The 26,220-nt window shown below is 40.7% G+C and overlaps 2 protein-coding genes across 3 annotated transcripts; one reads left to right on the top strand and one right to left on the bottom strand.

Annotated features, from left to right (window-relative positions):
- Nucleotides 1-2,636: 2,636 nt before the first annotated feature.
- Nucleotides 2,637-11,627, top strand: LOC109633020 (ATPase H+/K+ transporting subunit alpha). The gene is made up of 24 exons (XM_020092607.2): nucleotides 2,637-3,343; nucleotides 3,715-3,819; nucleotides 4,007-4,066; nucleotides 4,173-4,376; nucleotides 4,544-4,657; nucleotides 4,811-4,945; nucleotides 5,136-5,253; nucleotides 5,420-5,688; nucleotides 5,861-5,939; nucleotides 6,022-6,141; nucleotides 6,245-6,354; nucleotides 6,878-7,012; nucleotides 7,124-7,316; nucleotides 7,401-7,576; nucleotides 7,674-7,810; nucleotides 7,935-8,085; nucleotides 8,291-8,459; nucleotides 8,612-8,766; nucleotides 9,015-9,138; nucleotides 9,438-9,583; nucleotides 9,696-9,829; nucleotides 10,325-10,426; nucleotides 10,554-10,645; nucleotides 10,753-11,627. Exons 1-24 carry the CDS (start codon nucleotides 3,332-3,334, stop codon nucleotides 10,779-10,781), a joined length of 3,069 nt encoding a protein of 1,022 aa, XP_019948166.1. The 5' UTR covers nucleotides 2,637-3,331; the 3' UTR covers nucleotides 10,782-11,627.
- LOC109632989 (DENN domain-containing protein 3) lies at nucleotides 11,575-25,187 on the bottom strand. 2 transcript variants are annotated; one of them, XM_069537411.1, is made up of 28 exons: nucleotides 25,046-25,187; nucleotides 22,752-22,900; nucleotides 22,218-22,404; nucleotides 21,893-21,982; nucleotides 21,610-21,725; nucleotides 21,391-21,515; nucleotides 21,088-21,199; nucleotides 20,861-20,980; nucleotides 20,660-20,758; nucleotides 20,216-20,335; nucleotides 19,759-19,874; nucleotides 19,501-19,656; nucleotides 19,309-19,405; nucleotides 19,065-19,168; nucleotides 18,633-18,820; nucleotides 18,322-18,481; nucleotides 18,017-18,212; nucleotides 17,747-17,915; nucleotides 16,265-16,524; nucleotides 15,998-16,168; nucleotides 15,738-15,867; nucleotides 15,445-15,552; nucleotides 14,168-14,307; nucleotides 13,710-13,870; nucleotides 13,475-13,611; nucleotides 13,035-13,153; nucleotides 12,527-12,664; nucleotides 11,575-12,062 (listed from the first exon to the last, which is right to left on the bottom strand). In XM_069537411.1, exons 2-28 carry the CDS (start codon nucleotides 22,833-22,835, stop codon nucleotides 11,844-11,846), a joined length of 3,822 nt encoding a protein of 1,273 aa, XP_069393512.1. In that variant the 5' UTR covers nucleotides 22,836-22,900; nucleotides 25,046-25,187; the 3' UTR covers nucleotides 11,575-11,843. The 2 variants fall into 2 exon arrangements, with proteins under 2 accessions (XP_069393512.1, XP_069393513.1); XM_069537412.1 differs by having other exon boundaries at nucleotides 21,893-21,976.
- Between the last annotated feature and the right edge of the window lie 1,033 nt (nucleotides 25,188-26,220).

The raw sequence follows: 26,220 nt of genomic DNA, 5'->3' as shown, positions 1-26,220 counted from the left end.
GGTGGGGAAAGTTCACATGTTCACTGATGGGGAGTTATTTTCGACACAGAATTAAAAGTAAACAAATTCCAGTGCAGCTTTATTTCTGGAGATGAATGAGTCAATTGTATGTATCATTTTTGGGCTTTACTCCTTCAGTTTCACACGGTTGATTGTGACTGGGGCTGAAATGACAGGTAATGCAGCTACAATCAGTTCTGCAGATTCAGACATCCACTCCATAACAGCAATGAGAGGAAATGGTTTTTTTTTTAAATCTCATCCTATAACACTTAACACAACTAAAACTTCTTTTAGATTTATTGATGGTACATTTTAACCAGTTGTATCAAATACTACTACTTCTACAACACTGATGACTCTAATGTTCAGGTATTTATCTTTTATTTCTAACTCATGACCACTAGGGGGCTCTGTGCTCCCTCTCTGATGTGATCTTTAGGTGTTGGTGGTATTGGAGTATTAAGCTGTAACCTTGAGGAGGTCTCTTTAATTTGATTGAATACAAATGACATGCTCCACAGTAGCTCTGCACTTCCAGAACATATTTAATTGAAGCAGAAGAGATGTCCCGATTTAAAACTCAAGGGTCAAACTAATACAGAAATGCTGCGTTCACATTTCCTATGATGCAATTCAATAATGTCTTTCGTTTTGATAATTCCTAATTTTTTTCCCCTTATGCAAATGAAAATGTCTTGATCTCTGTTACCCTAAACACTTTTTAAAATGTGGTTGAACCCTTTAATGTAGCTGTTGAAGGCAGAGGGAACATTTGAGTGTGTGTATTTAAGTGTGTCACTGTGTTGGAACCTCTGTCCCTCTTTTGTTACCCCATCATCAACCACTGTTCTCTCTCCTCTCACCTGTCCCCCCAATAATGTGTGATCAGAGCTGATAAAATCAGGCCGATAAGGTTTTTTGATTATACTGTCACTTTGCACTAAACACTGCAGCACCATGTTGACTTTCTGAAACATATCTTACCTGGTTGCTATTTACCCAGCATGCAACATATTCTGGGCAGGAACAGTGAAGAGACAGGGTGACCTTACCTCAAGTTTTACTCATTACTCCTCCTTCTCCACAGGATAACACTTTATTATACAGTTTATTTGAATGCATTTTTTTAGAAATGGAATTCATGTTTAGAGTAATTTGACTTACTCTGTAAAATTCAGTTTTTCTAATATAACCTGGTATATTTTTTGTGATGGGATAACTATAAATTGGGTCACTTCATATGTTTCTCTACATTTTCTACTATAATGATCTTCATCAGAGGTTCCAGCATGTAGACAGGGCTGCTGACGTATGTCAGACATAATGTCACCCTGAACAGCCCAAGAACAAATATGTCCTTAATGGTCATGGGTTTCTATTTCATTGGAAGATTAATCTGTGATCCAAGAGCCACCAAGCCTCTAAATTCAGGTTATAATCATTTGTCTTATTAATTAGCATACAGACAACTAGCTTAACTAAATCCAGGTGGTTTATGTTTTCTGATTCTGTTAAAATGTTTTCATTGGTGATGTTTGTTAATCAGTAAATGCAGGTACTCTGTCAGTAGTTGCTCGCTGATCAGATAAGAACATAATGTTATTCTTAATTTGTCACAAAGGCTTCTTAGTCATGTTAATTAACAAGTTAAAATATAAGCAAATAAAAGAATAAAATCATTGTGCTTTTTCAAATCTAAAATTTTCACACTTTTATCATATTATCTACGGTCCCTTGTACTTAATTTGGGGCTGAAGGCTCAGTTTGTTTAATGTAAACACTGGTTCTCAGTCACAAAGAACAAACCCTGAATAGCAAAAATATACCAAAAAAAATGAATTACTGTGTGGCATGGATCAAACTGTCTTGTTTGTGTTCAAGATGATTTTTTTCTTTAGTGCACATCACAGCTTTCTAAAATCAGCATGACTTCTATTTTTAGGGAGCTGTTGTCGTAGAAACACCAGCACCACAACCAGACATCATGACAAATTAAGTGCATACACCTGCAGCAAGGAGTGTATCATTCAAACATGGCGGTAAGGTGAGGGGCAGAAGCTGTAGACAGAGGAGTGGATGACCTCAGATGGCAAGTGTGTGTGTGTGTGGTCGTCAGAGTACCACACAAACAGTTAGCCTGCAGCAGGAAGAGGAGGAAAGCCGACCTCAGTGGACAGACTGACCACCACACTCTCCCTGTTTGGCTTCATGGAGCTCCAGGGAATCATTAACTATGTTTACATGAACACCAATATTCAATTATTACCCAGATTAAGACAATAGTGTGAATAAGACACTGCCATGTAAACAGTCTTTTATGGTTAAAATAAGCAGAATACACAACACACACAACTTACACAATATTAGCAAATGTCAAAATAAGACATGTGGAGTATAGTTTTCTTATTTGCATTATTTCAGACATGTATAAGTCTATGTGTGGTATTTACCAGATTCAGACTATGCTCTGTAACATGTTGGGAATATGAGTGAAATTTTCTATTAGCAACTCATCTCATCATCAAAATAAATTCTGAATCAGGTCAATAGTCAGACTTTAAATCCAACTTATTCAGTGACTATCGGATTTAATGGCTCAGCTGTCGGGCTGTGGATTGTACCCACTGGTCTGAGTTCTTCTGTCTTCTTCCCTATGATTGTATTTGACCGTCCACTCATAGATATATGGCAGCAGTAGAGGTGGCCAATAATCTCTGGACTAGTGAAGCCACCTCTTCTCGTGTGATACCTATTCTATTAAAAACAGTGGATCTATAAAATGACTCCATGGCCAAAGTGGTTTTGTTGTAAATTAATGTTGTGCAATGTCAGGCAGACCTGTAGGAATGACATTGGTCTGTTTTCACCTTCACTGCTCCTTCCTCCAATCAGTTTATCAGGAAAAGAAACGTGCGGTGGAGAGATAAGAGATACCAGAGAAACATTAGCCTACGCATAGCCTGCGATATGAGTGTGAGTGCGTTGTGTGAGTGTGTGACCTGTCCAGGGGTGACATTGATGCTACTTGAGGTGCCATTTTACGCAGATCGTGGCATTTAAGTACGCGTGGTGTTTCTGCGCATGTGTGTGTTAAAAAGGGGGGTTTTGGGTATAAAAGGCTTTTCCAGAACATTTGTCCTGTTTCTAACCATCGTGTGTGTGTTTGCATGTGTGTGTGTGAGAGAGCGAGAGAGAGAGAGAGAGAGAAACAGGGTCTATGTTTGGGACTGGACCGTAGCTGAAAGCCAAAATTTCTGGGGTGAAGAAAGATCGAGTGGTCTGGGCCTCCATTGATTTAGGAGAGCAGTCCCCTATCACACCAGCAACCATGAGTAAAACGGTAGGAGAGATAATGACTGTTCACCCTGTTAGTAAATGTTTTATTAAACAATTTCTATTGTCAAAAGTAAATGTGTTTTCTTTATATAACAATTTCTAATACTTAATACTAGATTTGTATAAGATATAGCTTTTATTCTGGAAGATATTTCAGTTAATGTCATCAATAAATTCAGTCAACTGAATGAGTTCCTGTGTAGTATTTATTTTCTGTTTCTACATCTACTGCATATATCTATTTGAATTGATACTTTTTTAATGTTAGTACAAGGTCAAACTCATTACTGCAGTTGTATGCCTCTTCTTCCTGCCAAGTGCATTTGTTTTATTTGAAATTGAGGTATAAATATTTTCCCCCATTTCCACATCTAGGACTCTTACAACATGTTTGAGATGGATGGAGAGATGGACAAGAAGAAGTCCAGAAAGATGAAGAAAAAGGAGAAGCTGGAGGGCATGAAGAAAGAAATGGACATTGTGAGTAAAGACTGTTCTCTAGCAAAAAAGAGTGGGGATATGACAGATGTACTGAGTCCTTTAAATCCAAGGATCAATCATAAGCCCTGCTACAAAAAGTCAGACTTATTTTCCAGCTGCTGTGAAGTTATGACCAAGTTGAATAAATCACCTTAATTCACTGTGATGATTAATGTGTCTCCTGCAGGACGACCACGAGATTACAATTGAAGAGCTGGAGATGAGATATACCACGAATGTTACCAAGGTAATGATTGAATGATTTCTCTTGCCTCACATCATCTATTCTTTATTTATTTTCATTTTGTCACAAGTGCTCTTTTAATCAGTTTATTTCTGTTCTCCATCCGCAGGGCTTGACGTCCACCTTTGCCCAGCAGGTCCTGGAGCGAGATGGTCCTAATGAGCTGAAGCCTCCCAAAGGAACCCCTGAGTATGTGAAGTTTGCCCGGCAGCTGGCCGGAGGGCTGCAGTGTCTGATGTGGGTCGCCGCTGTCATCTGCTTCATCGCCTTCGGAATCGAACTTGGGAGAGGGAACCTTACCTGCTTTGACGATGTGAGTGACAATTACCATATTCATCAGTGAGCGTTTCTCCTTTAGTGCAATGATAAGAGCGAGAGACACAGAGAGAAAACGTTGTACAGAGGGAAGGGAGGAGCACAGTTTGAATCTGCCATTTCTAGCTTCCTGTCGTTATGGTTACATCTTCTGTCTGTCTTCAGCTTTACCTGGCCATCACCCTGATTACTGTCGTCGTGGTAACTGGATGCTTTGGTTACTACCAAGAGTTCAAGAGTACAAACATCATTGCCAGCTTCAAAAATCTGGTGCCACAGGTACGTTTAGAAAAAATATGAAAAGTGCAGAAGGTGCATTGTTGGAATTAAATATTTACAGCTTCTCAGTCATTTATATCATTCTTTCCACGTCTTTTCTTCCTGTCTTAATCTTCCTTCAACTCTGCTGATCTTCCTCTTGTTCTCCAACAGCAAGCCATCGTGATCCGTGATGGTAAGAAAAACCAGATCCACGCCAACCAACTGGTGGTGGGAGATTTGGTGGAAATCAAAGGAGGAGACAGGGTGCCTGCTGATATTCGCATCATCACTGGTCAGGCCTGCAAGGTAAAATACACACATACCACACATGCTGACTATATGTACATAAAGAGGGATATTATGCTTGTTTCCTTGGAAAAGGAAAAAATGGGATATCAAAAAAGTGTGTGTGTGTGTGTGTGTGTGTGTGTGTGTGTGTGTGTGTGTGTGTGTGTGTGTGTGTGTGTGTGTGTGTGTGTGTGTGTGTGTGTGCAAGGTGGATAACTCGTCCTTGACAGGCGAGTCTGAACCTCAAACCAGGAGTCCAGACTGTACTCATGAGAATCCACTGGAGACCAGAAACATTGCTTTCTTCTCTACCACTTGTCTGGAAGGTGAAGTACATACTGCACATTATATAGGCTGACTTATATATACACCAATCAGCCACAATATTAAAACTATTATTTTCTCATTATTTCTTCATGTGCTTTTCTGTTGTGCTCAATTTGGTGCCCCTTGCTCAGGGGAAAACATGAATAAATATCTTCTCTCATACAGGTGTAGCCACCGGTGTGATTATTAACACGGGTGATCGTACCATCATCGGTCGGATCGCCAGCTTGGCGAGCGGCGTCGGCAATGAGAAGACGCCCATCGCTATAGAAATCGAGCATTTTGTGGACATCATTGCTGGACTTGCGATCTTCTTCGGGTTTACTTTCTTTGTGGTGGCCATGTTCATTGGATACGCCTTCCTGGAAGCCATGATCTTCTTCATGGCTATCGTGGTGGCTTATGTGCCAGAGGGGCTCCTTGCTACAGTCACTGTGAGTTAATGCAGCAAATGTGGATTTCTATGTGTGATATGGTCTCACAGTATCTTATGAGGATTCTCCATTAATGGTCACTTTTCATTATGGCACCAAGATTTGCACTGTTCTCTCCTGTGTGTGAAATAAAGTGTATATGCTCAGTAACAGGCTGTGTCTCCTCTAACAGGTATGTCTGTCTCTGACTGCTAAACGACTCGCCAGGAAGAACTGTGTTGTGAAGAACCTGGAGGCTGTGGAGACATTAGGTCAGTAAACCAGTAAAACAAACAGATATTCTGTTCCTAGTTTTATTGAATTCAGTCATGATATATGTGTGTTTGTATTTAGGCTCCACTTCAGTGATCTGCTCTGATAAGACTGGCACCCTGACCCAGAACAGGATGACTGTGGCTCACCTTTGGTTTGACAACCAGATCCACGCTGCTGACACCACTGAAGACCAGTCTGGTAAACAACAGTTTAACAATGCATAGACATTACTATGTATGGTTTGCTTTTTAAAGATGGATTTGTGTTATTTTGCATAATCATGTGAGTATGTGCTTTCCAGGCCAAAGTTTCGACCAGTCATCAGAGACTTGGCGATCACTGGCGAGAGTGGCTACCCTGTGTAACAGAGCGACATTCAGACCCGATCAGGAAGGAATACCTATTCCTAAGGTACATTTATGTACAGGACATTTATTTTGTGATGACTAGACAAAATGTTGCATCCAAAGTAATTTAGTTGTATAATTGGAGTTATGACCCCATTGTGTTATTATTAGTTAAAGGTTCAGTGTGTAGAATTTAGTGATATCTAGTGGTGAAGTTGCATGTTGCAGCTGAACACCCCTCACCTCACCCTCTCCTTCCAAACATGAGAGAGAACCTGTGGTAACCTTCAGTTGTCATAGAAACCCAAGAGGTGTTTAGTTTGTCCAGTTTGGACTAATGTAACAAACATGGCAGCCTCCGTAGAGAGAACCCGCTCCGATGTAAATATTAAGTACTATATACAAAGGGCCCATTCTAAGGTGAAGAGAACAACAATTCGTACAGTTTAGATGAAACACACTAGGGAAAACATTACTACAATTATTTTACATTCAACTTCTGCCAATAGATCCCTTTCACCTAAATCGTTCACACTGGACTTTTAAGTATTTGTATCTATGTGTCTCTCCTATTCCGTTTCACACAGAGACTCGTCGTGGGAGATGCGTCAGAGACGGCTCTGCTGAAGTTCACTGAGCTCACCGTGGGGAACATCATGGACTACCGTAATCGCTTTAAGAAAGTGGTGGAAGTGCCCTTCAACTCCACCAACAAGTTCCAAGTGAGCGCTTTGTTGTTAATGGACGTGTATTTAAAACTGTGATACTACGACAGTACAGTCCTGTGATTAACATTCAGTTTGACTCATATCTCATCTACCGCCTCTCTCCAGCTGTCTATTCATGAACTGGAGGATCCACTGGACCTGCGCTACCTGCTGGTGATGAAGGGAGCACCGGAGCGAATCTTAGAGCGCTGCACCACTATTCTGATAAAAGGCCAGGAGCTGCCACTGGATGAGCAGTGGAAAGAAGCTTTCCAGACTGCTTACATGGACCTGGGAGGACTGGGAGAGAGAGTACTGGGTTAGAAACTTATTTTACCAACACTGATGTGGGCTAATTGATTAGCTGTGTCATTTTTTTAACAATCTTTTCCTCCCCTCTCAGGTTTCTGTCATCTCTATCTTAACGAAAAGGAGTTCCCTCGTGGTTATCGTTTTGACCCTGATGAGATGAATTTCACCACATCAGGACTGTGCTTTGCTGGTCTCATCTCAATGATTGACCCCCCGAGAGCCACCGTACCCGACGCAGTGATGAAATGTCGTACTGCTGGCATCAGGGTGCGTTCGCACTTCCCCACATACGCAGTGTGTTTGGGCTGGTTTTAAAAAAACTTTGTTTTCTAATTTTCTAATTTCTAATATCTTGAAACCTCAGGTTGTCATGGTGACTGGAGACCATCCCATCACAGCGAGGGCAATCGCAGCTAATGTTGGCATCATCACAGAAGGCAGTGAAACAGTGGAAGATATCGCCCAGAGGAAGCGCATACCTGTGGAGCAAGTCAACAAGAGGTACTGAGACACTGTCCACACAGCTCGTCTCTGTCGCAGTTCAGGAAGCCGACTGTTCATTTCATTTTATTAATCAATAAGTGCACAGAATTCCTCATCATTTGTGTTTGTTGTGTGATTGCAGGGATGCCCGTGCTTGTGTGATCAGCGGTGGTCAGCTGAAAGACATGAGCAGTGATGAGTTGGACGAGGCCCTGAGGAACCACCCTGAGATGGTGTTTGCAAGAACATCACCTCAGCAGAAACTGATCATTGTGGAGAGCTGTCAGCGTCTGGTAAATACACACAGACACACACACACACATATTGCTTTACTACCTGTGTCTCCTTAACTCGGAACCGATTGACGAATTTATTTGACGAAGACGGTACACACACACAATTGGTAGGGTTGTGAATGAATAAAAGAAAAGGGAAGAGATCGGTTTGCATGTGTTCATAATTCATTGTGTGAGGGACTTTTCATCCTTCCTCCTCCAGGGCTCCATCGTCGCTGTAACAGGTGATGGTGTGAACGACTCTCCAGCTCTCAAGAAGGCCGACATTGGCATTGCCATGGGGATCGCTGGTTCAGATGCTGCCAAGAACGCTGCAGACATGATCCTGTTGGATGACAACTTCGCTTCCATCGTCACCGGAGTGGAACAAGGTGAGGCTTAGTGAAAGAAAGAGAAATAATGTATAATATGATGAATCATATCCCCAGTTTTCATTAATAATTAATATAAATATTAATACTGGATCCAGATAGTAACAAATTACCAGAATACACTAGATGAAGTTTGTGTGTGTTTATCCCAGGCCGTCTTATCTTTGATAACCTGAAGAAGTCTATTGCCTACACACTGACCAAAAACATTCCTGAGCTGACTCCATATCTGATCTACATCACCGTCAGCGTGCCTCTTCCTCTCGGCTGCATCACCATCCTCTTCATCGAACTGGCCACTGACATCGTGAGTAATACTGTTGATGGAACCAGTTCAGTAAGAAAAAATAATTGTTTATGGTCGTTACAGCTGCAGTCAGTTATTAACAGATGATGATTGTGTTTAATATTTGCTCGCATTTTAAAACACCAGCCTTTTCTTTACAGCAGGCAACATGGTGACATTAATAGTATATTGTAGATACATCTTTATATTCCTCACTCTTGTATCTTCTGTGCAGTGATGTTTTTTGTTTGCTCCTGTCGCTCCTGTAGTACCCCTCTGTGTCTCTGGCCTACGAGAAAGCAGAGAGTGACATCATGCACCTGAAGCCCAGGAACCCTCGTCGTGATCGTCTAGTAAACGAACCCTTGGCTGCGTACTCGTACTTTCAGATTGGTAAGACGTGTGTGTGCATTTCTACTAGTGAACAAAATACTGTAATCACTACTTTTCTCACCTCAGTTACATTTAAGTTACTTTTCAAGGGCATGAAATAGAAAAGTCACAGACTTAAAATCTGCGAGATGCACATTTTTCACTTTTATACTCTTGTACAATATGAGTGTGGTCTCAGAATCCCTCTGAAGTGGTTGAGCTACTGCTTCACATGATCTCTGCAGAGTGTCTCACAGCCAACAAGCTACATTTATATTATTTTAAAATAGTTTTGACCAATTTCTCTGTCTTTATTATAGGAGCCATCCAGTCTTTTGCAGGTTTTACAGATTATTTCACAGCGATGGCCCAGGAGGGCTGGTTCCCACTCTTGTGTGTCGGCCTACGTTCTCAGTGGGAGGACGTTCACCTTCAAGACCTACAGGACAGCTATGGTCAAGAATGGGTTAGTGTTGACATAGAGATCCAACCTTTAGATAATGTGGTTGGGTGATTTATATTTTTTTTATCAGCACAGAAACCAAATATCTCCTCCCTCATGTGATCTGTGTTTGCAGACATTCAGCCAGAGGTTGTACATGGAGTACACCTGCTACACTGTGTTCTTTGTCAGCATAGAGATCTGTCAGATTTCTGACGTGCTGATCAGAAAGACTCGACGTCTCTCTGTGTTCCAGCAAGGCTTCTTCAGGTCAGTACAGAACCATCCCAAATATAAATGACAGTGTTTGTTAATAAATGACATTATAGCCTTAACATTTGCTGGGTTCATTCCGTGTCTACAAACATTAACAACTCTCTATGTTGCATTAACCCCCGTCTTATAGTCACATCATGAAAACAGACTATTTTTATTTTCTACTATTGCTGTTTTAAATATTTAAACAAGTTTATTAAGAACCCTTATGTTTTTATGGCTCCTTTAAGTAACAGAACCAAACTACATTCTTTAAATATCTTATTTAACTCCATATTTTGTGATTAAGGAATATTTAAATTCAAAATCTCCTGTTACAGCTGCGTAAATATCAATTTTATGTATGTATGTGCAAGCAGAGCCATCTTGTCTCTTTGTGTTTTCAGTGGTCCATTTAAATGGATCAGACTAAATCTGAAATAATCTGTTTAGGATTATAACAAGATTCCGGCTGAGTGTTTGGTTGTTTAAGTGTTTATCTGTGTGCAGGAACCGTGTCCTGGTTTCTGCCATCGTCTTCCAGCTGTGTCTCGGTAATCTGCTTTGTTACTGCCCGGGAATGCCCAACATCTTCAATTTCATGCCTATCAGGTATTAAGATATCATTACAATGGAATACGCGAGAAGAAAATTATCTTTCTTTTATGCTCATTGCTTTTTTATATATAAAACAAAAAAGCTTTAGCTCATGGTCTAATGTGACATGTTTTTGCTTCAGGGTCCAGTGGTGGTTTGTTCCTCTTCCATATGGTATTTTAATCTTTATCTACGATGAGATCAGGAAATTAGGAGTCAGAAGATATCCAGGAAGTAAGCTGAAATTAATCACACCTCATTGTAACCATTCGGCCAACATTAACATCTCCACTGTCTCCGTCCGTTCACGTCTCATTAATCTCTGGTTTGTGCTCTCTCAGGTTGGTGGGATCAGGAGTTATACTACTGAGAGGCTCTTCCATTCATCTATCCAGTCACCTGCATGAAAGCTTCACTCATAAACAGAATGCTGTGGACCTGGATGGTCTTACTCAATTTACTTTTCATCTATATCACTTTGTGATCTATGTATTTATAGATTATCCTTGTCTTTTAATATTAGTAACCTCATATTCATATTCAAGAGTCGGACTAATTCCTTTAAAAAAAGTAATCAATACTGAAAGTCATTGTATATTGCTTCATGCATTATTTGTCAAAGGTTGTATCTTTACTCAACTTTAGAGTTGTTTGCTTTTGAATGTTATGGAATTTTAAAAATATCTATCTTAGTCATGTGTTATCTGGTTTAAAGCCTCATGTCTATGAGTGCACAGTGTGTACAAAAAGCAGCTTGATTTTGATTCCCTCCAAATGTAATAATTTGAATAATCAATGACACATTGATAACACTTCAATCTGCATGTGGAACTCCATAGATTCAGTCAACAAAGAATAAACCTGGGTATTGTTTCAAATTCTAAACAAATGTCCAGGTCAAATAAGCATCAAATGACAGCACATGCTAGTTGTACATGAACGACATGATAGCAGGCAGACAGTCGACTGCACTGGTGTTTGAAGCAATCATTTGAAATTCAATGTTTTGATTGAAGCCCTAAGTTTGAAATCCATAAATATAATCAAATCACAATCATTCAGCAGGAACTGGCTTCATCAGTATAAAATAGACTGAAATTCAGCATAAGCCTGAATGTAATAAATAGTAAGAGTAAGAATAGTATCACACATAAACAATATAATACCTGAAAATGTAGTTTATTATCAGTGCTTGAGAATAAAACATGAATGACAATTACACTGTGGCACTTCAGTATCTGACAGCTGTTTCCTCAATGTATTTTATTTTGGACTTTATCTTTACCTATGTTCACCCTCACTCTTCTCATGTCAGCCTTCATTGCTCCTTCAAGTCTCTTTGTTTGTCTTCTGTCCTCTCCCCATGCTCCGCTCTGGCTGTACATGTACCCACCTCTTTCCATTCTACTGCTTTTCTCTCTCTCTCTGTTCTCTACTCCACTTTCCATATGGCAATCTTGCCATCGCGGCATGCAGAGCCACTCAGGACGTAGCGATCCTCAGCTGTGCAGAGCGCCTGGATGCTGTCTGAGTGAGCGTGCAGCTCCTTTGTCACAGTGTGGCTCTCGGAGTTCATCACCAACACCTGACTCCTCATCTGACCGTCACACTGACCTCCGACAGTGTTCCGGCCACAGCAGCCCACCCAGATCTGAGGGGAGGGGAAGGGGTCAAGGAAAAGTAACAATTCAACTCAGAAATACAGTAACAGACTTTATTTCAATATGCACATGATCTTTTCAAGGTCCCTGTTCATAATAAAGAACATTACTGCTGCATTATACAGTTTACAAACACAAACTACAGATAGAAACATAAACCCTCACATTTTTATATTTTGCAGTTTTATGACAATAGCTTAGAAATTATTGCCAAATTCTTTTGTTAATACATATTTATGTATCTTTTTTACTCCTCAATATCAGCGTCAGTCCCCAAAATCCACAATGGGCTCTAATTATTTGTGTAATAAAATAGTTGCAGAATATTTATCCACTTCTCAACAACTAATCATTCAAATACTCAGAGACATGCAACTCAAAGTATTTTACAAAAATAAAAGTAGCAAACTAAAACAATTACAAGTCAACTTTGTGACATGTTGACACAACTCACCTGGTCTTTGACACGGATCATACAGGTGACCCCTGAACTGCCGGGCAGGGAGATTCTTTTGAATGGATGTCTGTGGTTGTTCATGTTCCAGAGACACAGCTCCCCTGAGTCTGCGCAGCCCGTCCACAGCTGACCGTGCTGGAACAAACACAAAAAACTTTTAAGTCTCATTTGTACTTGTAAAAAACACAACCTTGGTGCAAATCTCTAGCGAGCACAATAACTATTTCATTTTTGTATCTGGATACTCAATGAGAGATATTCGGCTCCAGTGGTTGCCATGACTACTGGCTCCAGCTATGTTAAACCCATGTAGATACCAAACTCAAGTTATTTTATGTGAACTGTTTCATGTCCCACATGCTTGGAAAATGTTTATCTCCACTAATGAACTGACAGACCTGAGCTGCTGATTGAACTGCACGTTGGATGACTGACTTGTTAAACATCTGAACGGCTGCTAACGTGTGTGACTGATCGACACATTTTATCACGAAGGCACAGTCACCTCAGGGATGACAATGAAGCTGCTGAAGCTACTGGGCATGCTCTGTAAGTCGTCAGGAAGTGGCATCCTTCGTTGTGGTGTCCCCGTCTTTTTCAGTTCCACAATGCTGTTGTCACAACCTGCACATACAAACACAACAATTCATTATCCAGATCTTTTTTACCCTGAAAAGCAGATTTACTGCACATACACAAGACATTTCCAACAGGAATGAATGTCTCACAGTTGGCACAAAGACATCATGGTGATAAGATTTATTGGAGCCATAGACTGTGTATAAAACGTACACTCATGAAAAAAAGATGCAACAGATAGTTTTTTAAATGTTTAAATGTTTGGTTGGAGTGAGTACATTCACCTACATAGGGGAACATGAATCACACACAGATATTTTTGCCCCAGTTAAATATTAGAAATAAAAAAGGACAGTGTGTACGTACAGCACCACAGCGTGCCGTCATGGATCTGTATGGAGGAGAGACGGTCACAGCTCAGGTGGAACTGTCGCTTCACCTTGAGGCTGACGGAGTCCCACAGCAGGATCGTCCCGTCACAGCTGCAGGAGTACGTCTGCTGACTGCGAAAGAAAGAAACGTCTGACTGACACGTAACATTCAGAAGAGTGCGTTTTCTGTTTAATGTGCAATAACTTAGTAAACGTAATAATGTCTCAACCTGTTGTGTTGATCGCTGGTGTCCACCGTGAGGCCGGTCACCTCATGTCTGTGTTCAGTCAGCTGCTTGTTGCAGGACATGCTGTGAGTGTCAATGATGTAGATCACAGAGTCCTGGGAGCCAATCCACACCTGCTCCTGGACCAATCCCAGCATGCAGTTCTACGCAGAAGATGCCACAACAGTATGATTATTAGCGTCATGCATATATTTTTATGTACTTGGTAAAGAGTGCAAAATGTACATTTGTTTCTATGAACTATAGGGGTTAAAATAATTCCTTACACCCTGAGCAAATAGATATACAGTATCATCAAAAAGTTTCTTTCTTCCATGTTTCCACATATGCATAAAGACTTGTAACCAGACTTATATTGGTATAACTTCAATAAACTAGAGGAATTCTCTTTTAAATAAATATAACTTTGAGCAACAGGAGTGCAGAGTCTCTGCTCTCACCAGCTGCAGCTCTCCAACCTGGATGCAGTCCTGCAACATGGACCAGCTCGCTGCATCGAACACGACCACTTTGCCCCCACTGAGAGCCACCCACAGCTTTGGGTTCATCTCACTGTCTGAGTCTTTGCAAGTCAACTGACCTGGAGGGAGATGAAGAGAGATGCAGATAAAGGGGGAGAGAGCAGAGCATGAGTGGATTGGGTGAAGGAGAAGAGAACCAACAACTGTCCCTCTATAGGTACTGAATGCATAAATGTCCCCAGGGGCAATACGTATATAGACCAGATAGAGAGGAACAGTTAAGAAGTTGTAACTCAGGAGATCTTTTTCAAAGTATTGACTTTTACAGTATGAACTACATTCACCCATTTTGTTCTTCTATTGTCCATCAGGGGCAGATTGCAGTTTACAGTATCTTGCTGGAGCCGAGGGATCAAACCACAGACCTTGTGGTTAGTGGATGACCCGCCCTGATTCACAGTCCTGATGAACATGCTGCTGCAGTTGTTGGCAGTACACAATCGATATCACTTCACACTATTTTGGTTCTCAACTTTATCGTTCTCAATTTAACTCAGTTACCTTTTCAAAGCAGATCTGATTTTTTCTCTCTATCACAGTGTAAACAAATGAGACACTAACAGGGCCGCTGTTATTCCCCCTGATAAAATACAGCACAACAAGACTAATCAGATTAAGTGAATAGGTTCCCCTGGTGCATCTGTTGCCATAAAAAAACATTTAAACAACGAAGTGCACGTGCACATGCACATGCACAGACACACTCACACACAAGCTCAGTCTGTTTACATGCAAATCTAGAAACATTATCTCAGAAGTCTTTGTCCTCTGTTTGTCCCTCATGTTGTCTTTCTTTGAACCGGTGTAACTGATGCTCATTAGAACATAACACCAGGGACAGTGGGTGTCTTGTGACAGACACACAGTGAATGAGGCACATGATGGGACAGCAGCTCAGTTTGTTCACTGATTACCATTCAATAAATAAACTGTATATTATTACATCTCTCAACTGTAAAGGACTTTGACAATTAATATCAATGAGAGTCTAACAGGGATGTTTGCTGAAATTAGTGGCTATAAAGATCAAATTACTATTACCATGACAACAATGTACAGGGGATGTATGTTAGTCCTCTGTAATTTGTCATGTATGAGATTTAAGACACACAACATACCAGGAAAATGGGACAAAGGGCCATAAATTAATCTACAGACAAAATTAATATTGATTCCTATTCAAGTTTCCCAAATACCTGGTGTGTACAGCAGCACATGCACAGTCTGAGGTTCAGCCATGTCCAGCGACGGGGTGATCTTGTGTTTTAAAGTCTCTGAGGTAGTTTTAGGAACCATCATGGGCACTGGGCACCAACGAAAACACAATGAATTAATGGATACAAGAGAGGGTGAACAGCAAAGAGTATAATTAAAAAGGATAATAATGACTCAGATTTAGAGTCAACATCATAAACAAAATGATTAACGGTTGTTCGATTACAAATTTGAATGAATGAGAAAAAGAAGCAAAACAGGAGTATGTCCCAACCTTCGTGCCTTATCTTGTCAAAGTAAGACAGCTTGGAGGCAGCAACAATGGAACTGTGGGTATGCAGGCAGCCCATCACAGCGTCCATTAGCATGGCGTTGGTCAGGGCCTGAGTCATATACTGAGGGTCCTGGAGGGATACACAATGAGCTGAATGGTTAAGACACTCATCCTCTGTGTGTTTTTTAATAAACGTGTGACATCGAAGGCAATTATTACCGTTTCTTCCCAGTGGAAATGTTATAAGATCCTGATTTTACCTTGTGTTGATCCGCCATCTTGCGTCCGGCCCACATCTCTTTGACCACGAGGTTCCAGAGTTCAGTCTCTGCCTTCAGGTTGGCCTCGAACACCTCAGGCCTGCCAGAGGTCTGGATACGAAGGGAGGGAATACGCAGTAGTAGAAACGGAGCTGAGGCGATCTTCACCTCCTGCACAGAGATGGGGCAGTTGTAAGAGTCTTGGTTATGACAGAAACTTCCAGAGAAAACGTGATTCAGAGAAAAGGGATCAAGGACTCTTTTGACCTGTATGTCTCTGAACTTGGTGATTTCCAGGTACCCAGGTTGTCCCTCTGTAAGCAAGAAAAGCCGTTTCTGCGTCATCGCGATTTTACCAACGCCATAGGAGGTCCTGACACAGGATGACAACTTGTAGACGCACTCGCTATTGTCAAGGTGGTCAATGACCTCACTGGGCAGGTTGACATCTTGGGCCTCAGCCTCCTTCTCCTTCCAGAAGGTGTAAAAGAGTCTGAAGAGTTCAGGAACCACCCGCTTTGGTTTGCCTAGGACACAGAGAGATATGTGAGAGACATGTACATACAGTATATATGCAAGCAGACACGTATAGTGTTTACAAGACAAAGAAATTCATAGGCACATTGAGGGAAGCAGGGGAAACACGCGCAAGTACAAGCAGAAAATGTACATAAACAGATTAAGTTAGTTCCACTTGCAGTCCCAGAATATCCACAACAATACACAGTGTAAGCCATTCAGTTTGGTTTTCAGTCATGTTACAGTGCCATCTGTTTTCTATTCCATCGACCATAGATGATTCCTTTTCACAGCAGATAAAGATTGAAACAAAAGTGGAGTGTCAGTGGAGTACCTCACCATGAACTCACAACTTCTATTCGAAATTTATTTCATGACCCCGGTCACATGACACTGCCTCTTTTATTCTCTCATGATTTATTTATTTTCCTTTGAAATGTGTAATATGACATTTTCCTCCAAGCACTAATGAGGTGCCTCATGTTATATCTCATAATGTGAATACATAAGATACACAAAATAAAAAGTTTATAGTGTTAGTCAAATGTTTGGTTTCAACAAAGTAAATTGTTAAAAATAACTTATAATTTACAGACTGATATATATTGAACTTTTGTTATATCACTATTGAGGAAAATTATATTGCATCAAGTATTGATATTGTTTGATTGCCCAGCTTTAATTTGTTAATGTCACAGGTTAATACTTGGAAAAACATAATTATTTTAAACTCTTGCATATAAATATTGGTATCAGCCTCAAAAATTGGTATCAGCCTCAAAAATCAAAAATCCCAACATCAACAGGCTGGTTGAGGGTCTCATCAATCCCTCAGTCTGTCCAGAAAATGTATTATTTTTAAAAACCCTGATTCCAATCAGCAGTGATCTCTGTATCATTCTCATCTGTGTGACGCTTACACATTCAGCAAGGCTCATTTTAATAATGTGTGTGACATGCTGCACAGACTGTACTTCACACTTACAGAGCATTAAAGCAGTGCAACAGATCATCTGACAGCTGCCACTGATGTAATCAATTCAAGATTATTTCATAAAATGCTGGTGGAGGAAAAAAAAATCACTGTGCAGCCACTTCTGTGTTCATCATGTTAGTGCACAGCTCATCTAATCAAACTACTCATTTATTTGGGACTCACACTGCTGGTTACAAAATACAGCAGGATATACACAATTCATTAAAATATCAGAAATTAATTTCCTCACTTACCCTCCGTGAGAGCATCAAACAAACGGTGTATGGTCGCCACATCCTTAACAATCCCGCATTCTTGAACACAACGCACAAACTCGTCCTGATGCAGGTGTTTTCGGGGAAGCTGGAACTTCTTAACACGTTCATCGGGCTCCACTGGCGGCTTCTCGTTCTCTGTCTTCACCTGATGGATGAAAAAATATGATCACTAACATCATCACTACTTACTGTCCACCACACACAGTCTATCAGCAGGTGCGACTGTGCCCATGTGAGCCGACGCACCTTGAGGATGAATCTCTTGAGCTCATGTCGTCGGTCGGCTTGCTGATTCTCGTCCCTGTGCAGTGAGTCCACGAGCCACGTAACCAGCTGCGTGGGGAAGATGGCTGTGTCCGTCTTGTAGAGGTTCTGGAAATCACTCAGGGCGTCCAGCCGCCGCAAACACAAGGTGTTGATAAAACCACGCAGGTAGTAGAATCTACGGGGGAAAGATTGAGAGTCTTGAGTAATAGGGAGTCAGTACCTGCTTTAACAAACAATGTCTTTGTTTTATGAAAACGAAGGAGAAATGAAGGACAGGCACGTACCTGGCCAGCAGAGAAGAGTTCTCGTTTTGGACGGAGAAGATGGCCTTGCTAAGGTTCTGGATGAGCTCACTGTAATAATTCTGGACCGAATGGAAGGACAGAGACGCCGGGAAGTCTGGGAGTTTAAACACCTTTACAGGCTTCGGAGGGGTCTTTAGAGCTGGGGGACGAAGAGAGAGATGGAGAGGACACGAAAGAAACAAAAAGAGAAGAAAATAATTTAAAATCTTTTCCTGCCACCTCTTGATCATTACATGCCTCTTTATATAAATAACATAAATTAAACTGTGTGTATTCCTCTGCAGCTTCACCAGAGTCAGACAGGATGAGCCTCGTCAGCAGATTGTTTTTTTGGAAGCCGAGAGTTTGGTCGTCTCCCAAGTTAGGAAGACTCATTCCCAGTCTTTTGTTCAGCCTGCTCTCTGTGATGGAGCTCTTCCTCCGTGCCTGAATCTCCTGCATGGTGGGTCTGCGTGCCACTTCCACCATGGACTTCATTCTAGAGGACACATGAGAGAAACAGTGCATTGCACAAGTACTGCTCCAGCACCACGATGAAGAGGAAGACTGTACGTCAGAAAAGAAAATACAGATTTGGATTTTATCATATAGTTAAAACAGCGGATTGTTTCCAGTTAAACAAAAAAACAATGCTTATAATACTGTTTCAGAAATCTACAGTATTTCTAATAAATACACACATACATGTCAAGTGTTGAACTATATGAAGTGTGATACTTTACTTCTGCATCTCAGTACGAGTGCTGATCTCCATGCGAGCGTAATTATCCATTTTCCTGTTGAGACGATCCTTGAGAAAGAAGTGGAAGATGTGAGTCTCCAACACCTGCAACACATGTTGAGTTTGAGAATGAGCGTCACACCTCTACCAAGAGATATAAGCTACATTTTTTCTTCAATTCAGTCAGAATATTAGAAAACATCACAAAAATAGAACAACGTCACTTGCTCCATGTTAGTATTTACCTTTGTGTAAAACAGCTGCTCAGCCGGCTCTCTGGTTTTCAGGAACTCTTCACTGTTAAACACTCGATGTTCATAGTTAAGATGGCAGCTAACATCCCTGTAGGATACGAACACGTTTATGTTAACACAGTGTGTGTGATTTTAGGAGAACCAACCCAATGGATTTTAGGACCCAAAGAATACACACAGAACCTAAATATGTTGACGATGAGCTCCAGCGTGATCCTCTGGATGTCGTGGTTGAGGTTGTGTTGCCACGCTCGTCTCTGCGCTCGCTGCTCGTTGATGTCGGTGCAGGTTGCCTGGTGACACTGATCCAGGTCGAAATGCGTCTGCAGTGACTGGCACCTGCAAAACACACTCAGACTGTACAAACCAATACTGGCTCTGTCGCCAGTTCATGCACCTGCTCATGGTCCTATGGTCTTTTGCTTGGATGATAATGAGTACCTCTGTGTGAAGTAGTCTGCAGCAGCTGGAGGAATTTGTGGAAGGTCAAGAGTGTCAGAACAGGAAGTGGAAACGCTTCCACCATCAATGTTGATCAAGATCAGATCATCTGTTTCCTGGATAGAAGAGACAGAGATTAAAATTAATGTCTTTCTCTGTTTAGTCCTCGGAGCTGTTAAAACACACGCCCCCTAACGAAAATTGGGTAAAGCTGGATTGGAAATTTCCTACATGCACTGGAAGCACTTGACCAATCACAACAAAGTGGGAATGCTGGCCAATCAAAGCCGACTAAGCTTTATAAGTTGTGGGGCCTTAAAGACACAGGAGCTTGGACCAAGTGTTTCAGACAGAGGATAAAAAGAGGAGCTGATAACTCACATTAAAATTATGAACCTGAAAATGATAAAGACAAAAATGGCAGTAAATCCATAGTCATCTGAAGTACTGTACTTACAGCAGCGACCTCTTCAAAATGGCTGAGATGGCAGCCCATGAGGAAGGCGGTGGGAGCCATGAGAAAGTCCAGCATGCCTCTGGCCAGGACGGGAACATAAGGCTGCTGCCATGACAGAGGCTGACAGAAAGATCAGAGAGGCATGGGTGAACAAAGACGTGGGTCAAAAGATTAATTGATGGCTTGATTACGACCTTTACAAATTTCATTGGATTTTTCACAGTTTCAGGTTTTTAAGATATACATTTAAATGAAAGGGGCTCTTATTTCCTGATCCATGGCTTTCAGCTGCAGCCCTGCCCAACTCTTAATCGGAAAAACTTAATTTGATGTGAGAAAGGTAAATCTGATATCATAGTTATGAGTTAAATCCAATAAAAATCTCAACTCATTTTAAAACTGCTTTGCCTTTTGCACATGTGCAGACATAGATTGTGAACTGACCTGCAGGAAAAGCAAAAAACTCTCTGCAACCAGTGTGAGTCTGGCCCAGTCAGCAGAGAACAACACCACCCTCTGCTCCTGCAGGAGACAAGACAGCACCTGTGGACACAGGGACAGTGAGGTGGACAAACAGAGAGAGAGACACGGGGGTCAACGTGAGACTTCTCCTGCTTCACTAACAAAAACAGGTGTGTGTAATACCTGCAGTATTTGTTGTGGTCTCAAGCAGAGGAAAGGCAGGTGGAGGTCTAGGTCTATAGCTGGGTGGTCTTTGTCATCTCTGGATGGTAAGACAATCGTCAGAGGACGCAAAGTAAACATCTGGAAAGACAAACACAGTTGCAGCTTGTCTTATACCCAGTGACTAAGCATCACACTCAAAGAACACAGAGAACAATGAATACACAAATAAAAGAGTGCGCACACACCAAATGCAGCTGTCCAGGCGGTGGGATTGGCACAAGTGAAAGTTTGGCTGCAAACTCCTTCACTCTGTCCTCCATGTCTGATAGACGACAAGTTCTCAGCTGGATTAACAGACTGATGAAGAAAAAGAGAGAGATCGAGAAAGAGAAAGAGAGAGAGAGAATTGATGAAAGCAATTCATGTAATAACAAATTTCTAGATTCAAATTTGTTTCTGAACATAAAAAAGATTGAGCACTTTGTGTGGCCTGTGGATGAGGAATACATATATTTTTAAGCAGTTTGGTTTAGGACAAAGTGTCTCACCATGACAGACAGTCTCTGAGGGCAGTGAAGTAAGGATACTTGGATATGACACAGAAACTGAAGGCAGAGAAAAGTTTAGAAAACTTAGAGGACCCGGCTTCATTGTGAAAGTATGAGATCCCTTCCTGAGGAAACAGAGAAAATCCACCAGTGACCTGAATTCATTGAAAGTTACTTGTATCTGACTCATATTCAAGTATTACATGTAGTACTGTTTACCAGTATTGGTTGGTAGCACTGCATCACTACTCCATGGGTCTTGTTGCCAAAGACATCAGTGAAAACCAGGAAGTGAAACTGTTCATCTTTCTGTTCATTGGTCACGTGGAGTCCACCTGGTAGAAAGAAAAGAAATCTATATATACACTTCAGTGGATGAACAGGATGCACATACAAAATCACAATTTCTGAAGCCGGTATGTCAATTATGATGATACGATGATGATGCATTAGTGTAAGTGTTTTCAGAGGATATTGAAACATAGATTTAAAAACCAAATACCAGGGAAGCAGAGCTGAGGTAAAGCCTTGAGGTCAATGTCGTAAGAAACGCTCACGTCTTCACTCCCTCCTCTTCCTTCAGCAGCTACACCTAGAAATATATGAGAATCTAAAACGACATAAAACTAAAAGATGCCAACCAAAGACAACAATACAGGAAAGACAGTTTGCAGAGGGGATTAGAAGGTCTCACACAACTATGTGAGGGATGAATCAGACACCTAGAAAACATTTTTGTGTATCCACAGTCACGTCTAATTAAAAACAATTGTTATTTATGTATTGATATGTGACCAGTGGGTGGCCCAGACACACAGGTATCAAACCTTGGCTCGGGGCTGAGGCTGCAGAAGGATTTTGCCTCTTCTTCTTGAGAAAGGAGCGTCTCCTCCTCCCATTTGAACTCACCACGTCACTCTCATCGTGTTGGCTGCTGACAAAGGGGGGCGCCAGGACATGCAGTACCTCCGGCTCCAGCAGGAGGGGCTCAGGAGCCCCGTTATTGTTAATAGTCTAAGTGATAAGAGGGTGATAAGAAGTTTGCATCACCCCCTATTCTTATTATAATACTGTTTAATGCTCACAGCATAATGTTAACTATCACATTACTTTGCATATATTCATGTGGTTAATTTAATGACAGAAAGGACACATTTCGGTTTTACTTTTGGTCATTTGTGTATTTTTGTTTGTATATATATCACAGTTAACAATGATATTGCTTTTATGGCCAGATCACTATTGAAAATGAAACCCTTTATCTCAGTGGAAGTATCCACTAAGATGAAAAAAAGATGATGATAAAATATTAGGTTTGTATATATTCACCATACATTCATGGTGCGTTTAAAGGTAAATACCTGGTAGACCTCCCTGAGTTTGTCTATAGATGCTCCAACAACCACGCAAGCTTCCAGCAGAGCAGGAGCCAGATGATCCGCCATCACTGAACCCTGGACCAGGACCCGGCCGGACCAGCAGAACTGGACCAGTGGCTGACGCAGACCCGCTGAAAGTAACAAACATATAGGAACCAGAATATATATTTCATAGTTGTTCTATCTTCTTTCAGGTAATCAAAAACAACATAGATCCAGTCAGACGGTTGTTGTTTTTTCCACCACAGATCTATTAAGTGGAGTAGAAACAGCCTTGGAAATGATTCCACATACAAAATCTACATATATGTTTCTATGTAGTGTTAAGAAGTGATAAAGCTGTAAATGTATCTCTGTAAAAACATGTCAGTTTACTCACAAAACTGTGACACATACGCCACAGTCACAGCCCTCTTCAGAACACAGTGTGCCAAGACAAGGCCATTTGAATGTACTTTGTAGTGTGGAGTCTAAATGTATATACTCTATCTAATGCACCGTGCTATCGATTACTGCTGCATGAGTCCATCTCTGGAACAAAGCATAGGAAGAAGCTCATCGTGTAGAAAAGTAGTGATTATTTTTCAAACTCATTTCTCTCCACCCTCTCCTCTTTCTCTCTGTGTCTCCACACTACTGGAGACACAGTCTACTCTTTCTCCACAGTGTGGGGGGGGGGGGGGGGGGGGGCATTTTTAATCACATTTCCCCGTCGCTCCTGACAGTCAAGTGTCGCCTTGGAAAATTAGGCTCATGTGTGCAGAGCAGTACACACACACACACACACACACACACACACAGGTTGCAAGAGGAATCATTCTACTTTGTGTTGTTTTTTCTTCCCTAAACTGATTTTCAAATAAGCACAGCAACAATGTGTCTTTGTTCTCTAATTTTAAATGAAATGAAAACGAACCCTCGGCAGCAGGAATGTTCAGCATAACTTTACTAATATCCCATTAAATGAGCACACCACATGACCGGCCACTGTCCCTCCATTATTAGTCCGAGGATGTGACAATCATCAGCATCATCATCATATACAGCACAATCATATGATCCTTGGGGGGGAAAACAGGCGAGTTCCACAACAAAACAATTTTCTCATGTCTATCTCTATAATCACAGTCTGGAAGGGGGGGGGGTATTAGTGCAAGAACAAAGTCACAAATTTCTGAGAACATCACTCTGATATTCTCTGAGATAATGAAATCAGAAATTTGCGACAAGAAAAAGTCCAATATTCACAATTTCGCAAGAGAAAACAGCAACTAGTGTTTGTTTTTGTCAGATGGTCGAGTCTGATTAAATTAGAACACTTTGCAATTAGATTCAGCAATAAGTAAATACTTGTGGTTTCAGCCCAGAACCTGTGAGCGTCTGAATGAGTGAACCAAGATGCAGAACATAGCTACAAGTAGTAAATTGAGATGATCGTATTCTGAGTAAAGGGATGAAGCTGTGCAGGACCTGGATCTGTGAGCTGGATGACTGAGGAGCGAGCAGGGAAACGATCAGACTTGAGGAGTCGAGCTGGTTGTGGTGGTTTCTGAATCCTGAAGCTCAGGGACTTGAAGGTTACTCAGAGGAAACTACAAATCCCCCTTCAAATAAACTGAGATGTCTCCAGTGACTTGTTTGCATCTGTGCACAAAATCTCCTAAACATGTTGCTTTGATTTTTATTTTTCATCTAAGACCATTTCTGATGTTTCCCAGCAAATGTAGGTCTATACTCTCAGAGTATATTAAAAGATGTTCTTGCAAATGTATGATCTCATACAATCTCAGTTGATAAGTGTTTTTTCTGTACATGCACTGTATTATATATATTATCATTACATTTTTTAATTTCTCTACCAATTTAAAAAATTGAATGCAACTGAACACACCTAAATCTCACCTTTGGAGAAAATACACTGACTGTTCCAGTTGTTACATAGAACAAAAAATGTGCTAATGTAAATTGATAAATAAATAGAAAACCACTGCATATGTAGGACTATTATAAACCTTTGTAACTATTATAAGTATAACAGAGAGATAATCTACAGTACAAATGTTTGCATGCATGTCTAGTAACTTTATATATAGTGAAAGGTCCACACAGAGTAAAGTCTTCTGCAGGTTAAAGGTTTAAAGTTTGTAGTTGAGCTCAGTCACTTGTGTCACAGCCTGCACCGGTGAGAGGATGCTTCACCACTCCGTCCAAACTTTGACCTCAGCTCGCACAAATCGATCAATAACCTGTCGATACACCTCGATCAAATCACTGACCTCCTCTCAGACTTCAGCGCGGGTCTCTATCCTCCCTGCGGGTTCATGCTCTCAGCACAGTCCTGCACCTCCAGCTCTGAATGAGAGCAGCCCAGTGTGGATCCCATGTTTAGTGACTGTGAGTCTGCTTCCTGTTTCTCTGCTGCACACAAACATGCGCACTGGTGCTTCGAGGAAACAGTCACAGAGAAATAAAAGCGCGTCACACACAATGTAAAGTCATTTTGAAGGCTATGGCACCATCATTACATTCTACAGTGTATCCCTGAAAACTTAGCTGACTTTGAAATAAACAGCTTTCTAGATTTAAACACAGCCAAACAAATCTGATATCTAAAAGAAGAAAATACAACATTTTATTAATGATAATGAATATAAAATATATATTATTGTAAATCATTTTTAATTATTGCTCTGGTTTGTCTTCCATCTTAAGGGAACACTAGTGTGAGTATTATACTGCTTTTAAAATATCATATATTTACTTTCTTATTACCTATATCCCATTTTTATATTTTTTATATTTATACTTGCACAAATACACCACAGCAAATTCGTTGTATGTGTAAACCTGCTTGGTAATAAAACTTGATTTTGATCATTCTGAATAATGGAATGATCCTGTTTTATTATGGTTTGTTTTATCTGTTAGTAACCAACACTGACCTGCAGGTGGCAGTGTTTGACTAGTGAGCTTCACATACTAACAGACCAATCAGATGCTGCCTTTTTTTCCACTCATTAAAATGTCTACAACTATTCCACAACACTCAACAGCAAACTTAACTGAGTCAGACAGAAACACAAATAAATAAAATAACCATCATACAGACTGGATGTTTCTAATATGTTTGCCATGATAAATGGGTTGTGCTGAAGCCAATGATGCAATTTAAAAACCTTCACTTTACATTTTTTACAACTATTAAACATCAACATATGCAGACATAAAATAAAATAACATTTCATGCTTCTATATTTTTTATATTTTATAAACCTATGAAATAATGTAAATGAATCTATTATTATTTCTAGTTATTTTGGTATTTAGCCATATATAAATATTTTTGCATAAGTTGTAACATAAATTTATTCTCAATAGACATTTATGAAGAGAGACTTTTCTGTCATACTAGCAGTAGTTGATGTAATGATGAAATCAATTACCACACCTG

The sequence above is a fragment of the Paralichthys olivaceus genome, chromosome 13, assembly GCF_024713975.1.
Source record: "Paralichthys olivaceus isolate ysfri-2021 chromosome 13, ASM2471397v2, whole genome shotgun sequence".
Classification (NCBI taxonomy): Eukaryota; Metazoa; Chordata; class Actinopteri; order Pleuronectiformes; family Paralichthyidae; genus Paralichthys; species Paralichthys olivaceus.
The sequence above is the reverse complement of the archived record's forward strand: the minus strand, read 5'-3'. Positions and strand labels throughout refer to the sequence as shown.